Genomic DNA, 20,657 nt, shown 5'->3' with positions numbered 1-20,657 from the left:
ATGACCTCTATTATGCCTCAAGGAAAAGGATGCAACAAAGTAATAGACACGGAGTTGCGTAATAGTATCAACCTCTTTTGCGTGCTTAATAGTGATGTGATGAAAAGATGGGTGACAAGATACGAGGATGCAAAGGCAAGAAGACAAGAAAAAAGGACCCTCTTTCTTACACACCACGGATCTCGTGTGCCATACCCTCAGCGTCTAAGAGCACTTCCAAAGGATATTCATGTGGATTGGCTACTTGATGAAATGGAGAAAGCAGAGAAAGACGAGGGGATGCATATCACAATGGAAGAATGGGAGTATGCTAGGGGATGCATGAGCAAGGTCGGTATATAGAATGTTATGCATAAGTTAGGAGGTTTTTATAATTTAGATTGCTTATTTAATTGATTTTTTCTTGGTGTAGTGCACTATGTTCAATGCTATATGGTGTGAGGGCAAGCATTTTCGAACACAACGGATTGATGATAAGAGAAACACACAAGATTGCGGCGTCATTGCTAGCTTTGAGGGAGCCAATGGAGTCATGGATGATTATTATGGCGTAATCCAAGATATCATTATGCTTGACTTTCGACGCTTCTTTGTGTATGTTTTGGATGTAAAGTGGTTTAAGGACATGGTGGAAAGAGGCCCTAATGCAACAATCAAACTCCATGCAAGTGGCTGTGTAACTATTGACTCCACAAAGTTTTGGCAAAGTAGCTAGGAAGGACACACTAATACTACCGCAACAATGTGAACAGGTACTATGCACACACATAAAAATACTCGCTTTTAAATATTTGATGCAAGAAAAGTAACATGATTGTGTTTGTGTTTGAATTAGGTTGTCTATCAACCAATGGTGGATAATAATAGGTGGTGGCATGTCATACCTATTATGCCACGTTCCAAAGTGATGTATAGTACATTTACTAATATGGAGCGTATGGAGGATGATCATGGCCATGGACGTGATGATGACCGTGATACAAGAGAGGAGGATGATCATGAGATAGGAGATATAGATATTGAGGCCGGCATTACCCGTGAGGACGAGCCTACCATTGGAGATCTTGATTTCGATGAGCACATGAGTGGCACAAGTAGTAGTGGGTTGAATGTATTTGTAGATCTAAACACTTGTTTGGATTTTGAAGTAGATAGTTTGGCAAGGGTTGATCTCATTGAGGATGAGATTGAGAACCGTAGCCCCACAATTGATATTGGCAAAACTATTTTACATATTGTCTCATTCTCCTCATTTCCCTTAATTCTTGTATATGTGGGCTTGCAAAAAATTATGTGCTTTGGTAATCATGGGCAATGTTTGGAAAGCAATGATGTACACCAAAATCTCACTTTCTGTATTCTCTGGAGCGCGTCTAACAACGCGTCTAAATGCGCGTCTGATTCTCAATGTAAACGCGCAAATAAACGCGCAAATAGCCGCGCTAATAAACGGGATGTTAGACGGGCCCGTATTTTCTCAGGTCTAACGCGCAAATAAACACGGTGATTGACGTGCAAATAGATGAGCATTTAGCCGCGCTAATAGACGCGCCCGTAATTTCTCTACTAGAGCAACGCCTATAGACGTGCCCGCTATTTTGCGCATCTACCAAGCGCGTCTTTAGTTGCTTTGTGTTGTGTTTCAAGCAAGCTCCATTGAAAAAAAATAGCAAGCTTTTTTCCTTCCAAACCAATTTGGAGAGTTCCAATTTCATGGGATTTTCCCACTTTTCCTAATACGATCTTTAATTGCATCTTTCCTATGTGGGGGTATGTCATGTAGAGATTAGCTTAGCTATTATGTGCCTATTATAGTGGAGGCCCTTCACAGACGCATGTTTTTGCTCTAAGGACGAGTAGAATGATAGAGAAGTAATCCACATCTGTGGGGTGGGCCTTAAGTGAAGTAATATGTTTTTGCAAAACCATAAAGAAAAGTGAAGTAAAGTATTTTGCAATGCGTGCACTTAGTGTCTTCAAAGAGATTTTTTCTCAAAAGTTCAAATATTGTGAAGTCATGTCACTATTTACATAATAAATATTTTTCCATATTAATTATTGGTGGATTTTTATATAAACTTGTAAGTTTTCTGACAAAATATTAGTGTTCTAACCTCCACTTTTTTTTGTCATGTACATTTTACAATTCAAGTGACACTAAACTTTGTGAGCATTGTCACTTATTTATCTCGATTCTCGTTCACGTTTCCCAGCCATTTCAATGGCACTTGGAATTTCGACCTGGGCCACCAAACAAGATATATGTGCCTGCTACGCTGTCCCTACCATCTTGAATATCGTAGCACGTGGGATTCTCCGCAATTATTTGTAAATTGGGTATGCACTGAAGGGTGTTCCTTGTATCCACCCACTCCAGGTTTCTTATGTACGCTGCTTTTGTAAAACCGAATTCTGCAAATTTTCCACTACCCATTTGGGTGGCTGTGTGTTGGCCGTTGGACTGCCGATTCACAATCTCTCCTCCCCACTCCAACAATTTTGCAGAATTAGCTAGATGTGTGAAGAGGGATTGAGGCCAATAGCCTACCCATTCTCCGTTGAATTGTAGCCACCAGCTCCTTGTTCCTGAGTCCTGTTCAACACATTGATCGAATAGACATGTGTGAAGTATTGATCTCTGGTTTTGTTCATTGCTTACATACAAACCTATGAGCACATCTCGAGACAACATCATATCTGAGATATAATACAATATCGTTCACACTCTCATTTTAAAATCTCACTTTGAATACAAGGAGTGCAAACTCAGCTTGCTGACCACCAATGGTGGATACTGGAGAAAGTGTCCCTCCTACAAGTACATTGTTGCTTGTTTGTACGAACCCAGAACATTTCAAGTTGTAACATCCTGTGTTTGCGTAAGAATCAGCCTGCAAATTGGTTAAACGTGGGGTTACCTGCTGTGTGCAATCGACGAAATTTAAAATCAAGTGAACGTACTACATTAAATTACAGGTAATCAGCATGAATCCAAACTTAAACTTCAAAAGAGGTCTTGCAGTTTGTGTTATCGTGTTTTGTTCTTTACGAGTTCCAAGTGTCGTTATGTTGTCCGTGCTGTGCCTATCAGTCTTTTCGTGCCACTACAGAGCACGGTGTATGGATATAAAGGAGCCAAGAACGCTCACGTATTTGTCATTGTAAATCTCACGTATTTGTCATTGTAAATGTAGATGCAACACACAATATCCATTATTTTAGAACCTAAGGTCAAATTGCTTTATAAGTGTATTTGAGAAATTTCAACTTAGGAGCACGTGCTCGATAAAACGAGTCGAGTGGTGTTAGCAAGGTAAGCAGCTACTTACTGTCCAGTACACAAAAAGGCGAGGATTGTTGTCTCCATATAGTCCTGGGTAGACCTGTAGCATGTAGATGTGCATTACTATGAGCACGACGCGCACCTGTTGAACTAGTAAGAAAACAGTACAAGCATGAAATTTACTACGTACTTGCCAGCCTGCCTCTATAGTGTTCAATTCACTACCAGACCCTGCTACCACCCACCATTGGGCAAGGCTAAATTCATCAGAGCGCTCCACATTGGGATCCCATAAGCTGAAGATTGCGTCTGTGCCATAATATGCTTGTTCGCCGTAGGCAGCCCCGAAAGAATGCTACATACAAGGTAAACCTCCACAAAAACTCAGTATATTATGAATCGAGACCCATGTTGAATCTCACATGAATGGCGGAATTTCGGTTTTTGAGCTCGTCCAAAAAGGTTCGAGGTAATAGAATCTCTAGTTGTGCAAGTCCGACCACAGATCAAGAATGTTCATAAAAACTTGGCAGTTTCTGTGCAAGTACCCAGTAGCTACACTCACCTGGTGATCAACTCCTTGAAAAACCTGAGGAGCTCCGTAGAACTTGCGGCCGTAAAGGCCTGGTGAAGAACCCGCTCGTAAAATATCATCAATCGTAGTGCGCTGAACAGGAATTGTGCCCTTAGGGCACTTTCCACCTTTGTGCCATAATTGATAAGCTTGGCGTGACAGGTTCCCAGTATGAGACTCCGATCGATGCGGGGCGGTGGAAGGGGCTTCCTGCCAAGGAAGCAGCACGTAGGACAGCATATAAGCGTAACATTTGGGGAACAGATAAGTCCACCGCTGGAAATATGGCGCTAACTTGTTTTTCCTACCTGAAGCTTGTGGTCTTTTAGTAAAGGATGGTCGAAGGCCAGCTGCCTGGAACGCGGTATGCAGTCTATTGTATCGCCATCGGAACTCTGCATGGGAGGCCGCTTCTGGTAAGTACTGCTCGATCATGGACTACAACACGACATTCTAACCTTGCATTACGTGCGGTGATTTCAAGTATCCATAACCCCAGCTTTTAGAGTTATACGTATACACACGAGGATCGTAATTACCCGGATGCTCTTCACTGCAGGCTTATTCAACTTTCGAAGATGATCTTCGATGCTGGACATGTTGACTGCCTCGACGTTACTGCGACTGCGAGGCGAGGCTAAGTCTGTGCTATTGGACACGGACGATGCAAAAAGAGGAGGGAGCCTTAGTGCAGAAATGCAGTAAAGTGCACATAGAAGAATGCCAATTAATGGAACAAACAGATGGCAGCGAAACTGTTCCATGATTGATGGGTCTTGAGCTACACAACGTGCTTTCGTGACCAAAGGAAATTCAACACAACGATCGAAGCTGCATGAGGTCACTTACAAAATCATGTGATCGAGTGAAATAGGCCGCACCGAGTCCTCATATATAGCAGGGGTGATGGTGCAACTGGTTTGAATCTGCGTGGATGGGCGCTGTCACCTGTGCTTTGAGGAGGGCGCACACAAGCCATCGTGCAAGGTTCATCATGATCGAAAGCGCATGAATTGCCCTCCATTTCAATGCCGGTCAAGAAGTTATACGACAATTGAAAAAGAAACGACTTGGAAAAAGACAAGCGTGAGGAACTTGTCATCAAGTAAAGATCTTAAGGAGCTGTATGAAGAATCGTTCTAAATTCACCTTCTAAAATGTAGGATGTTTGGAGATTCAACTGTTATATGTCCCCTAGAGAAGTTTAAAACAAAATTCCTATTAATTAGTTGTAGAGAAAAGAAGAGGGGTGAAAACGAACCGGGCCACCTCATGATCAAACTAAGGGATAAAGGGGGGAGGGGAGGAACTTCAATTAAAGGATTATGCAGGCTAGGGGAAAGTCCCCTATAGTTATTGGAGTGTTAAATGTTCTATTTAATTTAATTGGTTGCTTGACTTTAAGATATCCAAGCTCATTTTCTATAATCATTACACATAGGACTTGCTAAACAAGTATCACTTATTTATGAGTCATGATTAATGCCATGAATCCAATAATGGTCATCACAATAATACTAGATAAGCTTCCAAATTCGAATTCCAAGAAAACAAAAAAACTCAAAACTAAAAATGGAGTAGTGTCTCAATCCAATGGCCATCTCACTAATGTTATTATCGCCCTCTTCAAATTCAACTCCATCCACACCTCTTCTCCACAAAATGCAAAGCAATCATGAACAATAGAAAGGAGCAGGTCGAAAGAAAGAGGCTCGTGATTTTAAAAAAAAAAACAAATGATGGAGATGCGTTGGAAATGCGAATGATACTACAAAAGAAGATGCCAATTGGTTTGAAATAAGGTGTAGAGGAGGAGGCTCATGAATTCAAAAAAGGAAAAATAAGATGTGTCTAGTCTGCTTCAAAAAAGTTGGACAAATGAGTCCCTCCATGTGTGGTTGATCATCAATATAGTGTGTCATCATTTTGAAAAGTAGGACGTTGAACACAATGGTCATGCTTTTGATAATTTGAACTTACATCATTTGAACTTAGGTCCATTTGTACTTCATGAATATGAGTAGCATGACCTGTCTACGATGGGTTAGAAACCCAATCCGCTGGGTCTCAAGGTGAAATCTCCCACTCCCCCCTGTGTGTGTGTGTGTGTGCGCGCACACTGCGTGTGCGCATGTGTGTGTGTGTGTGTGTTACATAGATTGGTAGCCATCCATTCTAAAAGGAGCATGGATTGATGTGGTGGAAGACAAGTTGATTAAGGACATGGTCAATGGAAGCAAAGTTTGACCATTCAGTGGCACCTGACCTAACCCAAGCACTGACTACGTGCTCCCTAACAAATAAAAATGTTTGGCGAAATATAGTTTTCAGGATTTGAACCCACATGCCTATAGAATGACCAATAACTTTCTCCCCTAACCAAGAGGACCATGGGAAAAGGTTGACAACAATTAATGCCCATGTTAATGCCGCCAAGAGTGAAAATCACCTACTACATGCAGCCCCACTAGGTTGGTATCACATTTTGTTGGTTGGAGTTCCAACCTACTCAACGGATTGCTATCCATGTATATTTGTAACTTATTGTCTTAAGAGTGTTTGTGTGCAGAACCATGCAGTGAGATGGTTGCCCAACTTCTTACAAAGGGTAATCCTCAAACCCAAAAGGACGTGACTTCCGACGCTATCTCTCACGCTACAACACCTCCAAGGCAGATGCAAGTGACTTGTTTAGACTCAAAGCCTTGTCCATGCATTTGAATTTTAATAGAATAGTTCTCTCTCTCTCTCTCTCTCTCTCTCTCTTTATTTGCTATGTCTATCTTTGAAATAGCGTGTGTGTGTGCGTGCGCACACCCACACCCACACACACACTACACACACACACACACACACACACACTATCCTCTTCTTCCTTTTTGTACTGATCCCTTCCTTTTTTTACTACCTTTCCCCCTCTCTTCCTCTCTCCAGATTTTTCCCCTCACTCTCTCTATTTTTTTTTTCCATCCTCGCTTTCTCCTAATTTCTCATAAAAAACTTATCGGTTCACCCCACTCTAGCATTTTTAAAATTTCATTATTTTCTCTAATTCTCCCTTACTTTGTACTAGTTCTTCTTTATTAGTTTCCTAATTCCGCTAGTTATTTCCTAATTCTACCTATTATTTCCATATTTGCTAAATCTTTCTTTCTAAATTTCTAATTCTCCTTATTTGTATATTGTTTTTTAAAATTTACCCTTTATTCATAATTTCTTACCTTTTTTACTATTGTATCTACTTAGCTCTCTTAATGTTCCCTAGTCCTTTATAGTTCTAAATTTTATGTCACTTTCCTTTATGTAATAGTTCCCTTTCTTCCCTTCTTTAATTTAGTAATTCTTTCCTTCCCATCCTTAACCCCCCTCACTTTCTTTTGTAATAATATCTTCCTTAGTCCCCCCTTTGTTTCACTATTTTAAAATCATCAATTTTTAGGCCCCCTTATCCCCCCCTTCTTTCCTTTTAAAGTTTAAATGTATTTCCACTGTATATTTTTCCCCAAATTTTTGTTTATCCTTCTTCTATTTTTCATTTTTTATTTTTTATTTCCTATTCTATCGTCAATCTTTTTTTTTAATGTGAATTTTTATCTCTTCTTAAACTATTTTATTTTCCAAATTTTTCCTATATGAACCCGGAATCTCTTACTAACCTACCAGGCTAGTTACTACTATCCCACCCCTTGTACATGTCATACTATTCTGGTCCCCGGACTCATCACACACCTTCACCATTATGACAGCCACCTTTGCAAACTATCTCAGACTTCGGTCCCTTCCCCTTGGTGCCGCTTCTGCTTCACAGCTCCAGCACTACTTGGAGGTTCGAGCCTTTCTTCCTTTTCAAGCAACGTAGCTCTTTGTGTTTGTTTCTTGGGAGAACTAACCTTCGCAGCGAGCCTTGGTCTGGCAAGAAGGGCTCACATGGCAGCACCTTCGACCCCCACTGTGGTTAAGATTATGCTCTCTCCAGAAGACAAGCAGAAGGTCAAGTGTGAAGTAGAGGCTTTGCAGGACAGGGTCCTGGTGGGTCGCGTTGTTGGGCTGGTCAAGGAAACAGGTCATGGATTGCCTTTAGGAGACCTTAGCCCTAGGGGTCACCACATCCAAGAGGTCATGATCTATGGGAGAAGAGTCTTCCTCATGCAGCTAAACTCCCTCGACACCACGGCCTCCCTTGTCAAGCAGAGCCCTATCCTACTTGGCCCTCATGTCATCTACCTCCTTCCTTGGTATCGTGGCTTCACACTTGAGGACATGGATTCGAGTCATCATGTGCGACGATCCCCAGTGACACTCCTCTTTCCGGGCTTCCGAAGGAGTACAGATCTATTCATTTTTCCATAGGGAATTGTTTTGCACAGTTCCAACATCTCCGCCACAAATAGCGGCTTCAGTAGTGGCAGATGACAAGGATTTCATATTCACGTAATCACATAAATTTTCTTGTGATTACGTGTCGTGATGACATATTTCACGCATTCGCGATTACAAGCATGGGCTTATGCTATCAGGTGGCCTTGACTTGGAGATTGGATACATACCGGCGGTAGTGCTAATAGTACCGCCGATAAACTGACATATTATTACCAGCAATAATAGTGACCATATTGCTTGTACTTTTATTACCATCGGTAGCTCAAGTATAACCGCCAGTAGTAGTATTACAACTGATGATATTAATGTTTTTATCACAGGTAGTACTACTGCTACCGGCGATTATACTAAAACTACCGACAGTAGTACTACCGCCCGAAAATATATGCCAACCGCTGGTGTCATTGTCCACTAACAATGGATTGAGAAGAGGTAAAAAACCTCCTCTCTCCATCTCTTGGCCGAGGGGCCTGGTCTAGGAAGTGGTTCCTGATCCCGCATGCTGAATAGGACATGGGGCTAGTTGGGACCACGACTTGTAACTAGGTTTCCTTGGCCCTCCACTTAAAGGGGGAGGAGGGGGGCTTTATCATATTTTTTACAAAATTATCTTGCATTTGTTGCATGCATGCATTGAAATCAAAATTTTAAAGAAATTATCTTGCATTTCTTGAATTTCTTGCATGCATTAAAATCAATTTTTTAAACAAAAGTATATTGCCTTTCATGCATGCATGCATTGAAAGAATCAATTCTTGCATGTGTGCATTTCATGTAATTAAAAATTTTGCATTGAAATCATTTGCATTTGCATTTCATGCATGCATGCATAGGGTGGGAGTTATTGTCAGATGTCTGCCTGCTCACTATTGTGTGGCAACTGCAACTGTTTGCTAGTGTCATGCGAGAAAGCTTTTCGCACATACACATCAAGATCTAATTGCAAGCATGGCCTCAACTGCCAGCACTAAGCCAAAAGTAGGGTAAGAGCTAAGTAAGGGCGAGCACAAGAGAGTGATGAGAAGCATTTGGGATGCCTTTTTTATTAGGGTTGCAACATGGAGGAGAGTGAGATGGAATTAGATGTATCTAGTTTAGAGGGAGTTAACACTACGAAGAAGAGGATTCTTGGTGATGCTAGGACCACTTTGCAGTCTGAAGGTCAGGATGACCTTGCGAGCCGGGTGTAATGGGAGACATATGCCATGCTTTGGGTTGATAGATTTATTGGGAATGCAGAGAACCTCTTCAACAAAGCATGCAATGTAGACCCTACTCTTGCACAAGAGTTTGATGTCTTCAAATTAACACAACGGACGAGTGTATGGGCCAAGCACAAGAGTAAGGTCATTGCGTCAGATCGCCGTGTCATAGTGGCTAAGAGTTGGGAAAAGAAGGTTGCAGCAGCTTATGGGTGAGCTACGTCCTTGGCTGGAGGTGAAGAGCAGCCAGCCTCTACACCCTCTCAAGCATTGAGAGGTGATGAGGTTCAAAGGGCATAACACCTAGCTAGTAACATAGACAGAGTGTCAATCTTGGCCTATGTCACAGAGAGGGAGATCCAAGTTGGCGAGAAAATCGGCTCAGGATCCTGTGGCACTATTTTTAAAGTGCGGTTGGTAGGAGCTACAGGGTTGCCATATGACGTGGAATATGTCGGAAAGAAGTACAAGGGCAATATTGGGACACATACATGAGAAGCAAGGAGAGATCAAATCATGCATATTTTGAGCATATTTTACACCCATTCCTTGTACATATGATCACAGCAACCCGATACATATGATCACAGCAACCCGAGAAGAGCCACTGTGGACCATCACACCATACTTTAATGGCGGTAGCTTGTTGCAGTTTCTTCAAATTCTGCCAATGGACTAGGGCAAGTTCACACGCTACTTCCACCATGTTCTAAGAGGAGGAGCGGATCTGATGGCCATAGCAAGCGGGGAAGTCCCAACTACATTGGAGAAGGAAGATATTGCTCGGATTAATTTCTTTTGTGAGAATATCCTCCATAGCATCCATGCACTTGTGGATGGTTTGGGAAGGCTACATGCAGGAAGGTGGATGCACACAGACTTGCACCTAGGCAACTTCTTATTGGATTTTGTTGGAAAGTCTAGATGCCGAGTAGGCATCATAGATTGGGAGATGGCTCTTGGAGAGTCGAAAGGCATTCAAGCATTTGAAGAAGAAGTCTTTGGAGACAGATGCCGACTTTATTGAGAGAGTTCACAGGAAGAGGAAGAGCACAAGCAGAAAAAGTGTCTTGCACCCAAGCTAGAAGAAGTAGCCTTGAGAGGCCCGGATATACAAGCCATATGTAGATACCTATGCATTGGGATGGATCATTGTTGAGATGATTCAATTTTTTGAAGATGCCTAGGGTTATATTGAGAATGATCGAAAAATGCTTCCCTCTCATGTTGTTAATGCCATTAAACATCATGTGCATGAACAAATGATGCATCGCATTGCAATTAGAGAAAGCCACCTGCAGAGACCAGTGACATCTTAAAGAGAGTGGAATGTGAGGTCCGAGAATTGGCTATGAGGCCTATGGAAGAGATGTCTCTTGCCCTTAGGCTTGCAACATAAGCCACATTTTTTTCCTTGTAATGTTTTTGGGATACCATGTGGCTGTCAAACTTATCATAATAAACTTCTTGTTCAAAAATAAAATTATTGGCCTTGAAAGCATTTATAATTCAAAAAAGATGTCATTTATGTTGTGTCCAGGGAATTGGAGGGTGTTCGTGGCCCACTGGAGCAACAAGTGGTGCAGCTTCGCGAAGAGAACGTGGCTCGGTTTTAGCAGGTCCAATGCCTAGAGACTGAAAGACCGCGAGCCAAGCTAGAGTTGCAGAACGAGATTATTACTCTCTACGTGCCCAATTGAAGAGCTTGGAGGACCTCAACACACAGTTGCGGCAAGAGGCCCACGAAGCACGTGCAACACTAATTGGAGATGCAAGAGTGGAGGTGCGGCTATCTATTTGTGGCCATTCATCCTCACAACCATATGACATGGAACCCCTTCCCTCCGATACCCCAGACAATTTCTTGTGCCCAATATGCCAATGCTTTTCTGATAATTTCTTTGCCTTGCGGCCATAAATTTCATCTTTATTATCTACTAGATTACTTGCCAACTAGATCAATTTCTCCACTTTTTAAAGCCCAACTATCAATGGCATTGTACATGGTGTTGGGCTAATTAGGACAGTTGTATCCAGACCAGGACATTGAATGACGTTCATGACCATGTAGACAATCTCTTTATGATGGAAATATATACCTTTGCTTTAAGTTCATTGAAGTTCTATGATGGTGTACTATATGATCTAGTGGGATTCATATGTTCCTAATTATTTTGCACTATGTAATCAAAAAATCCCATCACATGCAATCCTAAAGTCATCAATTGGAATAGTGTCAATATATTATTTCATAATAAATAATTTAAGGAAGGCTATGGTTAATTGAAAACAAATAATTTAATTGCATCAAGGAAGGCTATGGTTATGTCATAATAAATAATTTAAGGAAGGCTCTGATTGCATCAATTGGAATTTGGAATGTAAAACACTATGCAATCTTATATAAAGTGAACTTTAAACTTTAATCATTATAAACTATATAAAGTAAACTTTAATAGCATTTCCTATTTGCCATTGAAATATAATTATATGCACTTTCATCAGAAGTGCTCTCTCTCTCTCACACACACAATTAAAACTTATCTCTAAAGTCATTAAACTTTAGACAAGAAATTAAACTTTGCATATGCTTCTTCCGCACATCCTCGCATAGGATTCTATTGCATATGATACTAAGTGGTATGCCAATTGTCATGCTCTTGATCAATTGAACTTAGTCAAGAGCACAACAATTGGCATAACCACCCAGAAGCCTATGCGATGGCGACACAGAAGAATCAAAGCCCAAACCCTAAACACAAGCATGCACAACAAGACAGTTCTTATCCAACCCTAAACTGCAACCTACAATCAAAAAACAAGAACACATTCAAAATACAATGAAACATTCAAAACCCTATTGCCATCATTGCCACAATTCACAAGTCACTATCCTCATCATGTTCATCATAAATGTCCTCATCTTCAGACCCATGTGGAAGGTGAATATTATTTCCTTCATCCTCTTCTTGCAGGGGTTCTAGAATCTGCAATGACGGGACTCCTTCAGGTTTTATAGCATCTAGCGGGGTATCGTAGGTCCATTTTGAAACTTCCTCCTCATATCCCACATCTCCTAATGTTTATAGGATTTTATGATTGGCATAGATGTACACTAACTTCTCAACCTGATCCTCTAGAGTCTATTTCATAAAGTATTGTGATTGTACTTGTAATGACTCCAGTTTCTTTTTGAGCCCGATTTTGAGCATGTCTGAGAAAGAACCCTCATTGCAATCGGGCGTAGAAGCTCACACGTGCCACTATTCATCACCCACCATTTCCAAGCAGATGTAGTTTTTGCCAATGCTTGAACATCGCTTGATGCAAACAACCCCTCTTTGCATCGATACTTGGCTAACTTGTTACAACACTTTGCAAACTCATGGTTGTGGGGATAATATTGTCATGAAAGTCATGCATAACAATTGGGAGCTTCATATTCCACCACTTGGGGTCTAAAAGGTACCCAACACTATGCAATGGATTATGAGCTTGCTCCCATCATGGCCTAAACAATTGCCACAATTCCTTACGTTTTGTAGCATTAAATGGTCTTATCTTATTCTCTTCGCCCGAGCAAGCAAGCGGATTCCTTGCAATAAGAGCTTGATCAATACTCCAAAAGTGCATCCATGCTTTTTCGATTGTTGGGGACTTTGAATCCAATGCCCTAAGCACATATAAAACAAGTTTCATAGCATTAGCGGCATCCTTAAACCATTTCCATAATGCAGGGGATACCAATGTTTCTTTCAAGTCATGCATTTAAACCATCGGTCAACTCTAACATCCATCGTTCAAATGCATCACAATGAAACTCCTATTTTTCACCAGAGATTGCCAAGTGTAGAAGTACATGGCAAATCTCGTGGTTGCTAGCAATTGCAACATGGTAGAACCATCACGAGACATAAAGATTGCTTCGAGATGTTGCTTCAATCGTACTAACTTGACAATGTCTCAAGCCTCACAAACAATCTCTTTGAACCATGGCACTTGTTTATACCAATCTTTCAATGCAAGATTTAAAGTATGTGTATAACACGTAGATACATACAAATTGGTATACTCCCTTTGCAATATTATTCCCACCTTTATACAACTCTTGGCATTATCCATGACAACCTGAACAATTTGTTCAAGGCCTAACTCTCTTATAACCTTGGATAACACACCAGCCATATATGGCCCCGACTTCTTTACATGTGAGGCATCAATCTATGTGTGGAAGGCCTCCCCACGTGGCGATATAACCATCACATTCAATAAAGCATGGCGTTTTATGATTGTCCACCAATTTAAGACAATTCTGCATTCGGTGTTATGCAGTTGCTAAAAAATGGTATGATTTATGTGCTCTTTCTCTTCTGCATATGCCTTATCTAACAATGACATACGCAATGTGTGGTAAGAAGGAGGCTTGAAGCCCAGCCCATAATTAGCAATGCAATTCCATGCAGCTCTCATATCATCGTTATCGACCATACTCAGTGCATATCCTGATCGCAAGATTGATCTACCAAGTACATACTATGCATTCTCCAAGTCTTGAATTCAGATGCTCTCAACTATCGTGGGTTGCCTCAAGTTAGGAGTAGCAGTTGCAGATCTGGCTTCATGAGCCATAGGTGGTGATCTATCATGCATGCTAGTGTCCACACAAGGAGTTCTGGCATGGGAGCCTGCAACACTAGTACTTCCACTTATACCTTGAATTTTCCAAATTGATCTTCTCTGTATTTTTCCATAAGCTTGCATCTTCTCTGTCAAGGTGCAAGCTGCTCGAGCAGCTCCTAGGGCCACACAACGCTGAATGCTCTTTGTTGAGTCACCAAGAAAGTGGCCCTTGTGAGTGCTCCCCCAGATTTTTGTACTCCACAATACTTGCATTTCCACTCAACGTAGTCATAAAGATTAATAACAAAGTCCCACTTTGGACCATGTGACTTATGTTTTTCCCCCTGTGCACGTGGAACAACTCTCTGAGAGGATTGTGACACTCGCATAAATCCTCTCCCCATATCTTGGTTAACAACCTCAAAGGGTGGATCAAGCATTGGGGTAGTGCCCATTTTGGAATTGAGATCCCCTTCTACAACTCCTTCAACCCCAGGAAGATTTTTAGGCATATGAATACTGGCACGGGCATGAATCAATGCATCCATAGTTAGCCTAATCACAACTCGTCTTGAAGATTGTGAATGAGCATGTCTGATTTCAAGCATTTTCGATTGTGCATTCGTAGTCACAACACGTGCCCTATTTCTGCTTAAGTAATTGCCATCTCATCTCCCCCTTCTCTCCATACCTAAGACCCTTAGCTTAAGAGTCAAGACTGCTCACTAACAATCGCATTCATTGGCACTCATGATCGTGGTCTGCAAGTTCCCCAAAATGCAAGGAGTTGAAGTATATGTTGGAGTAGCATGGAGAAAAGATGAAGAAGACAAGATGATGAAAAGAGAGAGAGTTTATTCATGAGAGACAAGCCCAATATATAGGCTCTAGTCACGTCCAGTAGTGACATCATATGTGAGCTCATTAGAGCATCTAGATCCATAAATCTCTCAATGAGCTCCATGATTCTCTCAATCACACACCCCACACCTAGATTCACTCAATCACACCTACTGACACCTATCCAAGCACACCATGTGTTCACACACTTACAATCTTAGACCTTAGGACTCTAGATCCCATTAAATCAATTTGTCCTTCATTCCCCCCCACAAATTGGTGACCTCAACCCTAGCAGTAGTCCATGGGAAACTTCATGGCTGGCCCACCTCTAGTCGCAACACACAAATCCACAACCTGGTACTCAGTCTAGTTGCATCAGTAGTAGACTCATTTGGGCATCCTCATCCCAACATGATCTCACTCTGACTTTGGTTTGTTGGTTTACAATTGGGAGATACACAATGACTATGCATGGGAATACCCTTAGATCCAACAAGGTAACACATAAGACTAACAATCATTTGAGGGGGACATCCCAAGGCAGAGAACCCTTATTGACCACACACACAAAAACATTCTAAGTGGAAGATGTGGGGAAATACCCCCCTTTGATGGCATATCTTGTCCTTTTCCTTCTTCTCTTCTAAGCTACCATAGTGTGAGGTTCATTGTCGTTGGAGAGGTTCTTGGTGTAGATAATCTTGTAGCTCCTTTTCTCTTTGTCCTTCTTTACACTCTTTAATGTATCTTGTTCATATTCTGCAATACAAGATCCTTGTAGTCCTTCACCTTCTTTGAGTGTCCAAGCTTTAAGACCATTTTGTGAATTATATGGACTGAAGAGGGTCTTACCACTTGTCATGCAAGGGCAGTGTCTACTCTTGTACAAGAAGTGGTCATGATTGTATGGCAAAGTATATTCAATCAAATACAAGTTCATCTCATACATCATGAAAGATGTTGAAACTATATAACTATGGCATCCTCAATCAAGTAAGCAACATAATAGTTGTAGTTGAAGCCTTTGTTCCAAGCATATCCTTTTAAAGCTATCATTAATGCAATGATAAGCAAATGAAGTATCAAACCATCTAACCATTTTATCTCCATAATCTCTTAGGTGGAATCCTCCTCACCTTGAACTTTTCAATACTGACAGTCAAAGTTTAGTTTGGTTGAGTTTCAGTCAACACATAGTCAAACTTTGACTATCACTTCTAAATGATAACCAAGAGTATGAGAGCAAAGTTGCAACTCAGCTTTCACCATACATATAGCAGCAAAACAACTTCTAAAAGCATAATTTGGAAACCTCAATCAAGGACTATCAACACCAAGAAGCAAAGGCACAGTCCTTACACACGTCGCCCAGCATTGGAGGTAGAAACTCGATTGGTTTTTCACTCACTACAGCTCAAAATCACAACCACTGGCCACCAAACTTCATGGAGAGCTTAGCAATAAGTCACCCAGCTCCTTGTGAAAGCATTTCGCAAATGGTTGAGGTAGAGAGTAGAAAAGATGCAAATTCTCCTTCAGCTTATAGGAGCAGCCATGGTGAAATGGCAGCCTCTTCTCTTGATCCCACCGGTCAGATGAGTTGCCCCTACCTGAAGATCATGGAGCTGAAGAGGTTTTTCAAAACGTTAAGTGGATTGGGAGATCAAGTACTTGTAGGAAGAATGAAAGATGGGAGATGGCAACTTCTGCAGAGACAATGCTGGGCTGTAGAGCAGCGCATTTTAAAGATCCACCATTGAGAAGCGACGCCCTGGAGTAAGGAAGCTCCCGCTAGGAGGATAGCAGCAATGGTGAAGCAGATCTCATGGATGAAGCCCTTCAAGGTAAGCCAAGAAGAGGAGAAGAAGATGAAGGAGAAGATGAAGAAGATCAAGGAGATGATGACACATGGCACATGTGGGTAGAAGCTCAAGGAGGATCATTCAAGCTCTGATACCACATGTTGGAGTAGCATGGAGAAAAGATGAAGAAGACAAGATGATGAAAAGAGAGAGATTTTATTCATGAGAGACAGGCCCAATATATAGGCTCCAGTTACATCTAGTAGTGACATCATATGTGAGCTCAGTGGAGCATCTATATCCACAAATCTCTCAATCACACACCACACACCTAGATTCACTCAATAACACCTACTGACACCTATCCAGGCACACCATGTGTTCACACACTCATAACCTTAGACCTTAGGACTCTAGATCCCATTACATTAATTTGTCCCTCAGTATAGACCACCCTCAAGAACACACAACAAACACTCGTGTCCACTAGCCCTCATGTTTGTGGTCTACAATTTCATCAAGACACAAGGAGTCCACTACTATACACGAGCCCTATTCCGATGCTTAAGCATTGACGTTTAGCACGCGTGGGGCACTAATCATCGGTAATCAAAGCAGGATTAGTTAAGTGGTAGGCTAAACATCGGTAATCAAAGCGGGATTAGTTAAGTGTCGCCATATAGAGACTTTAGACAAGTGTCACTATATAGCGACCTTTAAAGAGAGTCGCTATATAACGACACTTACTAGACTTGCGAATGGTTGTTATATAGCAACACTGAGATAGTTTCCTATAGCGACATTTTATAGAGAGTATTTTTTCCCATACCAACCTTTAAAGATAGTTTTTCCCAATGATAATTTTTTTCCCCTTTTGATACATGTTTGATCCTTTGAGAGAATAAAAGTACAAGAGCATGTACATCAAGTTTGAAGCTCATATTTTCATGTCCAAGTTTGAGAGAAAACAAATCAATGAAGAGCATTTACATCAACAGCTTCATCCTAAGCCAAGTCTATCACGCCAAACAAGTCTATCTCTAACTCTATACCGAGTTGATCTCCTATATCATCGTCGTACTCTAGCATCGTACGTTCACGTAAGACTTGATCATCTTCTTCAATAAAGTGTGGCGATTCTTGATGATCGTCATCTTTTCCTCAATATCGTGATCTCCATCTTCCTCCCATACAATGTTATTATGCGCATCTTCCTCTTGGCTCATATTGTGATCTTCATCTTCTTTGCTAGATCCATCTAGATCAATTGGATCCGGCATTGGTAGTGGCATCTCTGTATCGACATCTCTATCTTCAAAAATTTGATTACTTCGTAGTGCAACTTGGATCACGTACCACCATCCCCGAACTGGCCTCAAATCAAAAAAATAATGTCACACCGTGAGATTTCTAGAAGGGATGGAAAAAGACATAGTTGTTGGCAGCACCGTGGTGGATATGTATGCCAAATGTGTCTTGCTTGCAAAACCATCGAAAGAATTTGACAAGAACATAGTTCGAAATGAAGTCTCGTGGACTGCATGGCAGGATATGCTGACCATCGGCTTGCTATTGAAGCATTGAATGTCTTGACTAGAAGAAACTTGCGTATTTATCTTCATCTAGTAGCTACATATTTGTGGCCCTTCTGAAGGTTTGTGCTAGGCTGAAAGAAGCAAAAAGAGGTCACAAATACATGTTGAAATTGCCAGACAATTATCTGAAGACATACTTTTCTTGGTAGCACCTTGGTTGACATGCATGAAAAATGTGGCTTGCTTGGAAATGCACTAGAAGTTTCTCACAAGCTTCAAGTTCAAGATATAGACTCCTACACCATACTAGTTGGAGGGTATGCTGCTCATAGGCTTGGTAAGGAAGCACTAAACTATTTCAAATGGATGCAAGTGGAGGGCATACCTATGACTACTGTCACATACGTTTCCATCTTGAAAGCTTGTGGTAGCATTCAATCCATAGTTAAAGTCCAAGAAATACACCTTGAGAATGATAGACTAAAATTGGAAAGAAGTTGTTTTGTAGGCAGCACCTTGGCTGGTGTGTATGCCAAATTTGGATTCCTTGTGCAATCAAGCACTGTATTTGGCGGCCTTATGCTCATGATGTAGTCTCATGGATTGCAATAATTGGAGGATATGTTGAACATGGGCTTTGTGAGGAAATACTAAATTGCTTTACAAAGATGCAACTAGATTTATGGCTTGAAGGCTTGTGGCAGCATCAAACCGATAGATAAGAGCCAAACATACATGCTGAGATTGCAAGATGGTGGATAGCAGTAGTAGCAGGCCTTTGCATCTAGACTGGTAGGCTAAAGTTCTCTAGTTTTGGATGGCCTGCTGCCCTATAAATAGCCCCCATTGGGAGATGTAGATACATACAATGAGGAGGTGCCTATGGTATGGATGGCTGTATGGAAATAGAGCATCAGATACTAGGAGTGTACTTCACCATGCTGTTCGGAAAACAATACTTGAAGGGAAGTGGGTAAGGTAAGATTCTAGCCTTCATTTTAGACTTAGAATATTGCATATTCCAATGTTTCTAGTAGGAAATAGTGCTATTCAACAAATTTGAAAACTTATACAATGAACTCAGGCATTGTTATCACACTTCAACACCTTTACAATCCCCCATAGAAGAAAAGAACATCCATGCCCCCACTTCATTTGAGAGGCCCATCATGTTGCATGTCATTTAACAAAGGTGATTCCTATGTGTATACATGAAAGTACGGGAAGTCCCCTCTCAAATGTCTCTATCTATGTAAATCTTTACAGAAATTGTCCAGATCTGATGTGAGATTATAATATGAGCCAAGAGGAAGATGTGCATAATGACATCATATGGGAGGAAGATGGGAGATCATGATATTGAGGAAGAAGATGACGATCATCAAGAATCACCACACTTTATTGAAGAAGATGATCAAGTCTTAGGTGAACATACGATGCTAGAGTATGATGATGATATAGGAGATCAACTCGGTATAGAATTAGAGATAGACTTGTTTGGCGAGTTAGACTTGGCTCAGGATGCTATTGATGTAAATGCTCTTCATTGATTTTTTTCATCTCAAACTTGGACATGAATATATGAGCTTCAAAGTTGATGTACATGCTCTTGTACTTTTATTCTCTCAAAAGGATCAAACATGTATGAAAAGGAAAAAAAAATTGTCATTGGGAAAAACTATCATTTAAGGTCGGTATGGAAAAAACCACTCTTTGTAAAACGTTGTTATAGGAAACTATCTCAGTGTCGCTATATAAGGACCATTCACAAGTCTAATAAGTGTCGCTATATAGCAATGCTCTTTAAACATCGCTATATAGCAACACTTGTCTAAAGTTGCTATATAGCAACACTTAAGGAATCCCGCTTTGATTATCGATGATTAGCGCCCCATGCACGCTAAATGTCGATACTTAAATGTTGGAATAGGGCTCATGTGTAGTAGTGAGGGCAGGTGAGTTTGACAAGTTAACTTGAAATCTTTTACATTTTCACGTTTTATTTCATTTCTAAATTTTTTTTGCTTTGAATATATGCAACAGGCACAACTCATGATACACCATACATAGAGCATGTATTGGAGGATGAGATATGTTATGCCACAGTTGAACAACATAATGATGATGAAGAGTTAAATTGTGCAAGTATGCAAAAATCACCAAATACAACAACACTTACATTTCCTTCTATCTTGTTGTGCGATGCACTCCATGAAGTGACTAGTGAAGCTAAAAAAAAGGATTGAGTACATCAAGAAATAATTGTGCAATTGAATGACGAGATTGCAAATCTTCAAAAACAAAACTTATGCTTGCAAGAGGAAATTCAAAAATTAAAAACAACACTGAGTACAGATTTTCAAGTACAGAGATTGGAAATACAATTAAAAGAGCAAGTAGTACTTATAGCACAATGCT

The 20,657-nt window shown here is 40.8% G+C and overlaps 1 protein-coding gene across 1 annotated transcript; it reads right to left on the bottom strand.

The window, feature by feature from the left end:
• Positions 1-2,218: 2,218 nt before the first annotated feature.
• LOC147903537 (protein neprosin-like) lies at positions 2,219-4,621 on the bottom strand. The gene is made up of 7 exons (XM_087371945.1): positions 4,397-4,621; positions 4,166-4,252; positions 3,849-4,067; positions 3,474-3,638; positions 3,330-3,383; positions 2,745-2,891; positions 2,219-2,593 (listed from the first exon to the last, which is right to left on the bottom strand). Exons 1-7 carry the CDS (start codon positions 4,619-4,621, stop codon positions 2,219-2,221), a joined length of 1,272 nt encoding a protein of 423 aa, XP_087228071.1.
• Positions 4,622-20,657: the final 16,036 nt, after the last annotated feature.

Source organism: Dipteris shenzhenensis, chromosome 3 (assembly GCF_047967505.1).
Source record: "Dipteris shenzhenensis isolate YYH24624 ecotype China chromosome 3, Dip_SZ_1.0, whole genome shotgun sequence".
NCBI classification, from domain to species: Eukaryota; Viridiplantae; Streptophyta; class Polypodiopsida; order Gleicheniales; family Dipteridaceae; genus Dipteris; species Dipteris shenzhenensis.
The sequence above is the reverse complement of the archived record's forward strand: the minus strand, read 5'-3'. Positions and strand labels throughout refer to the sequence as shown.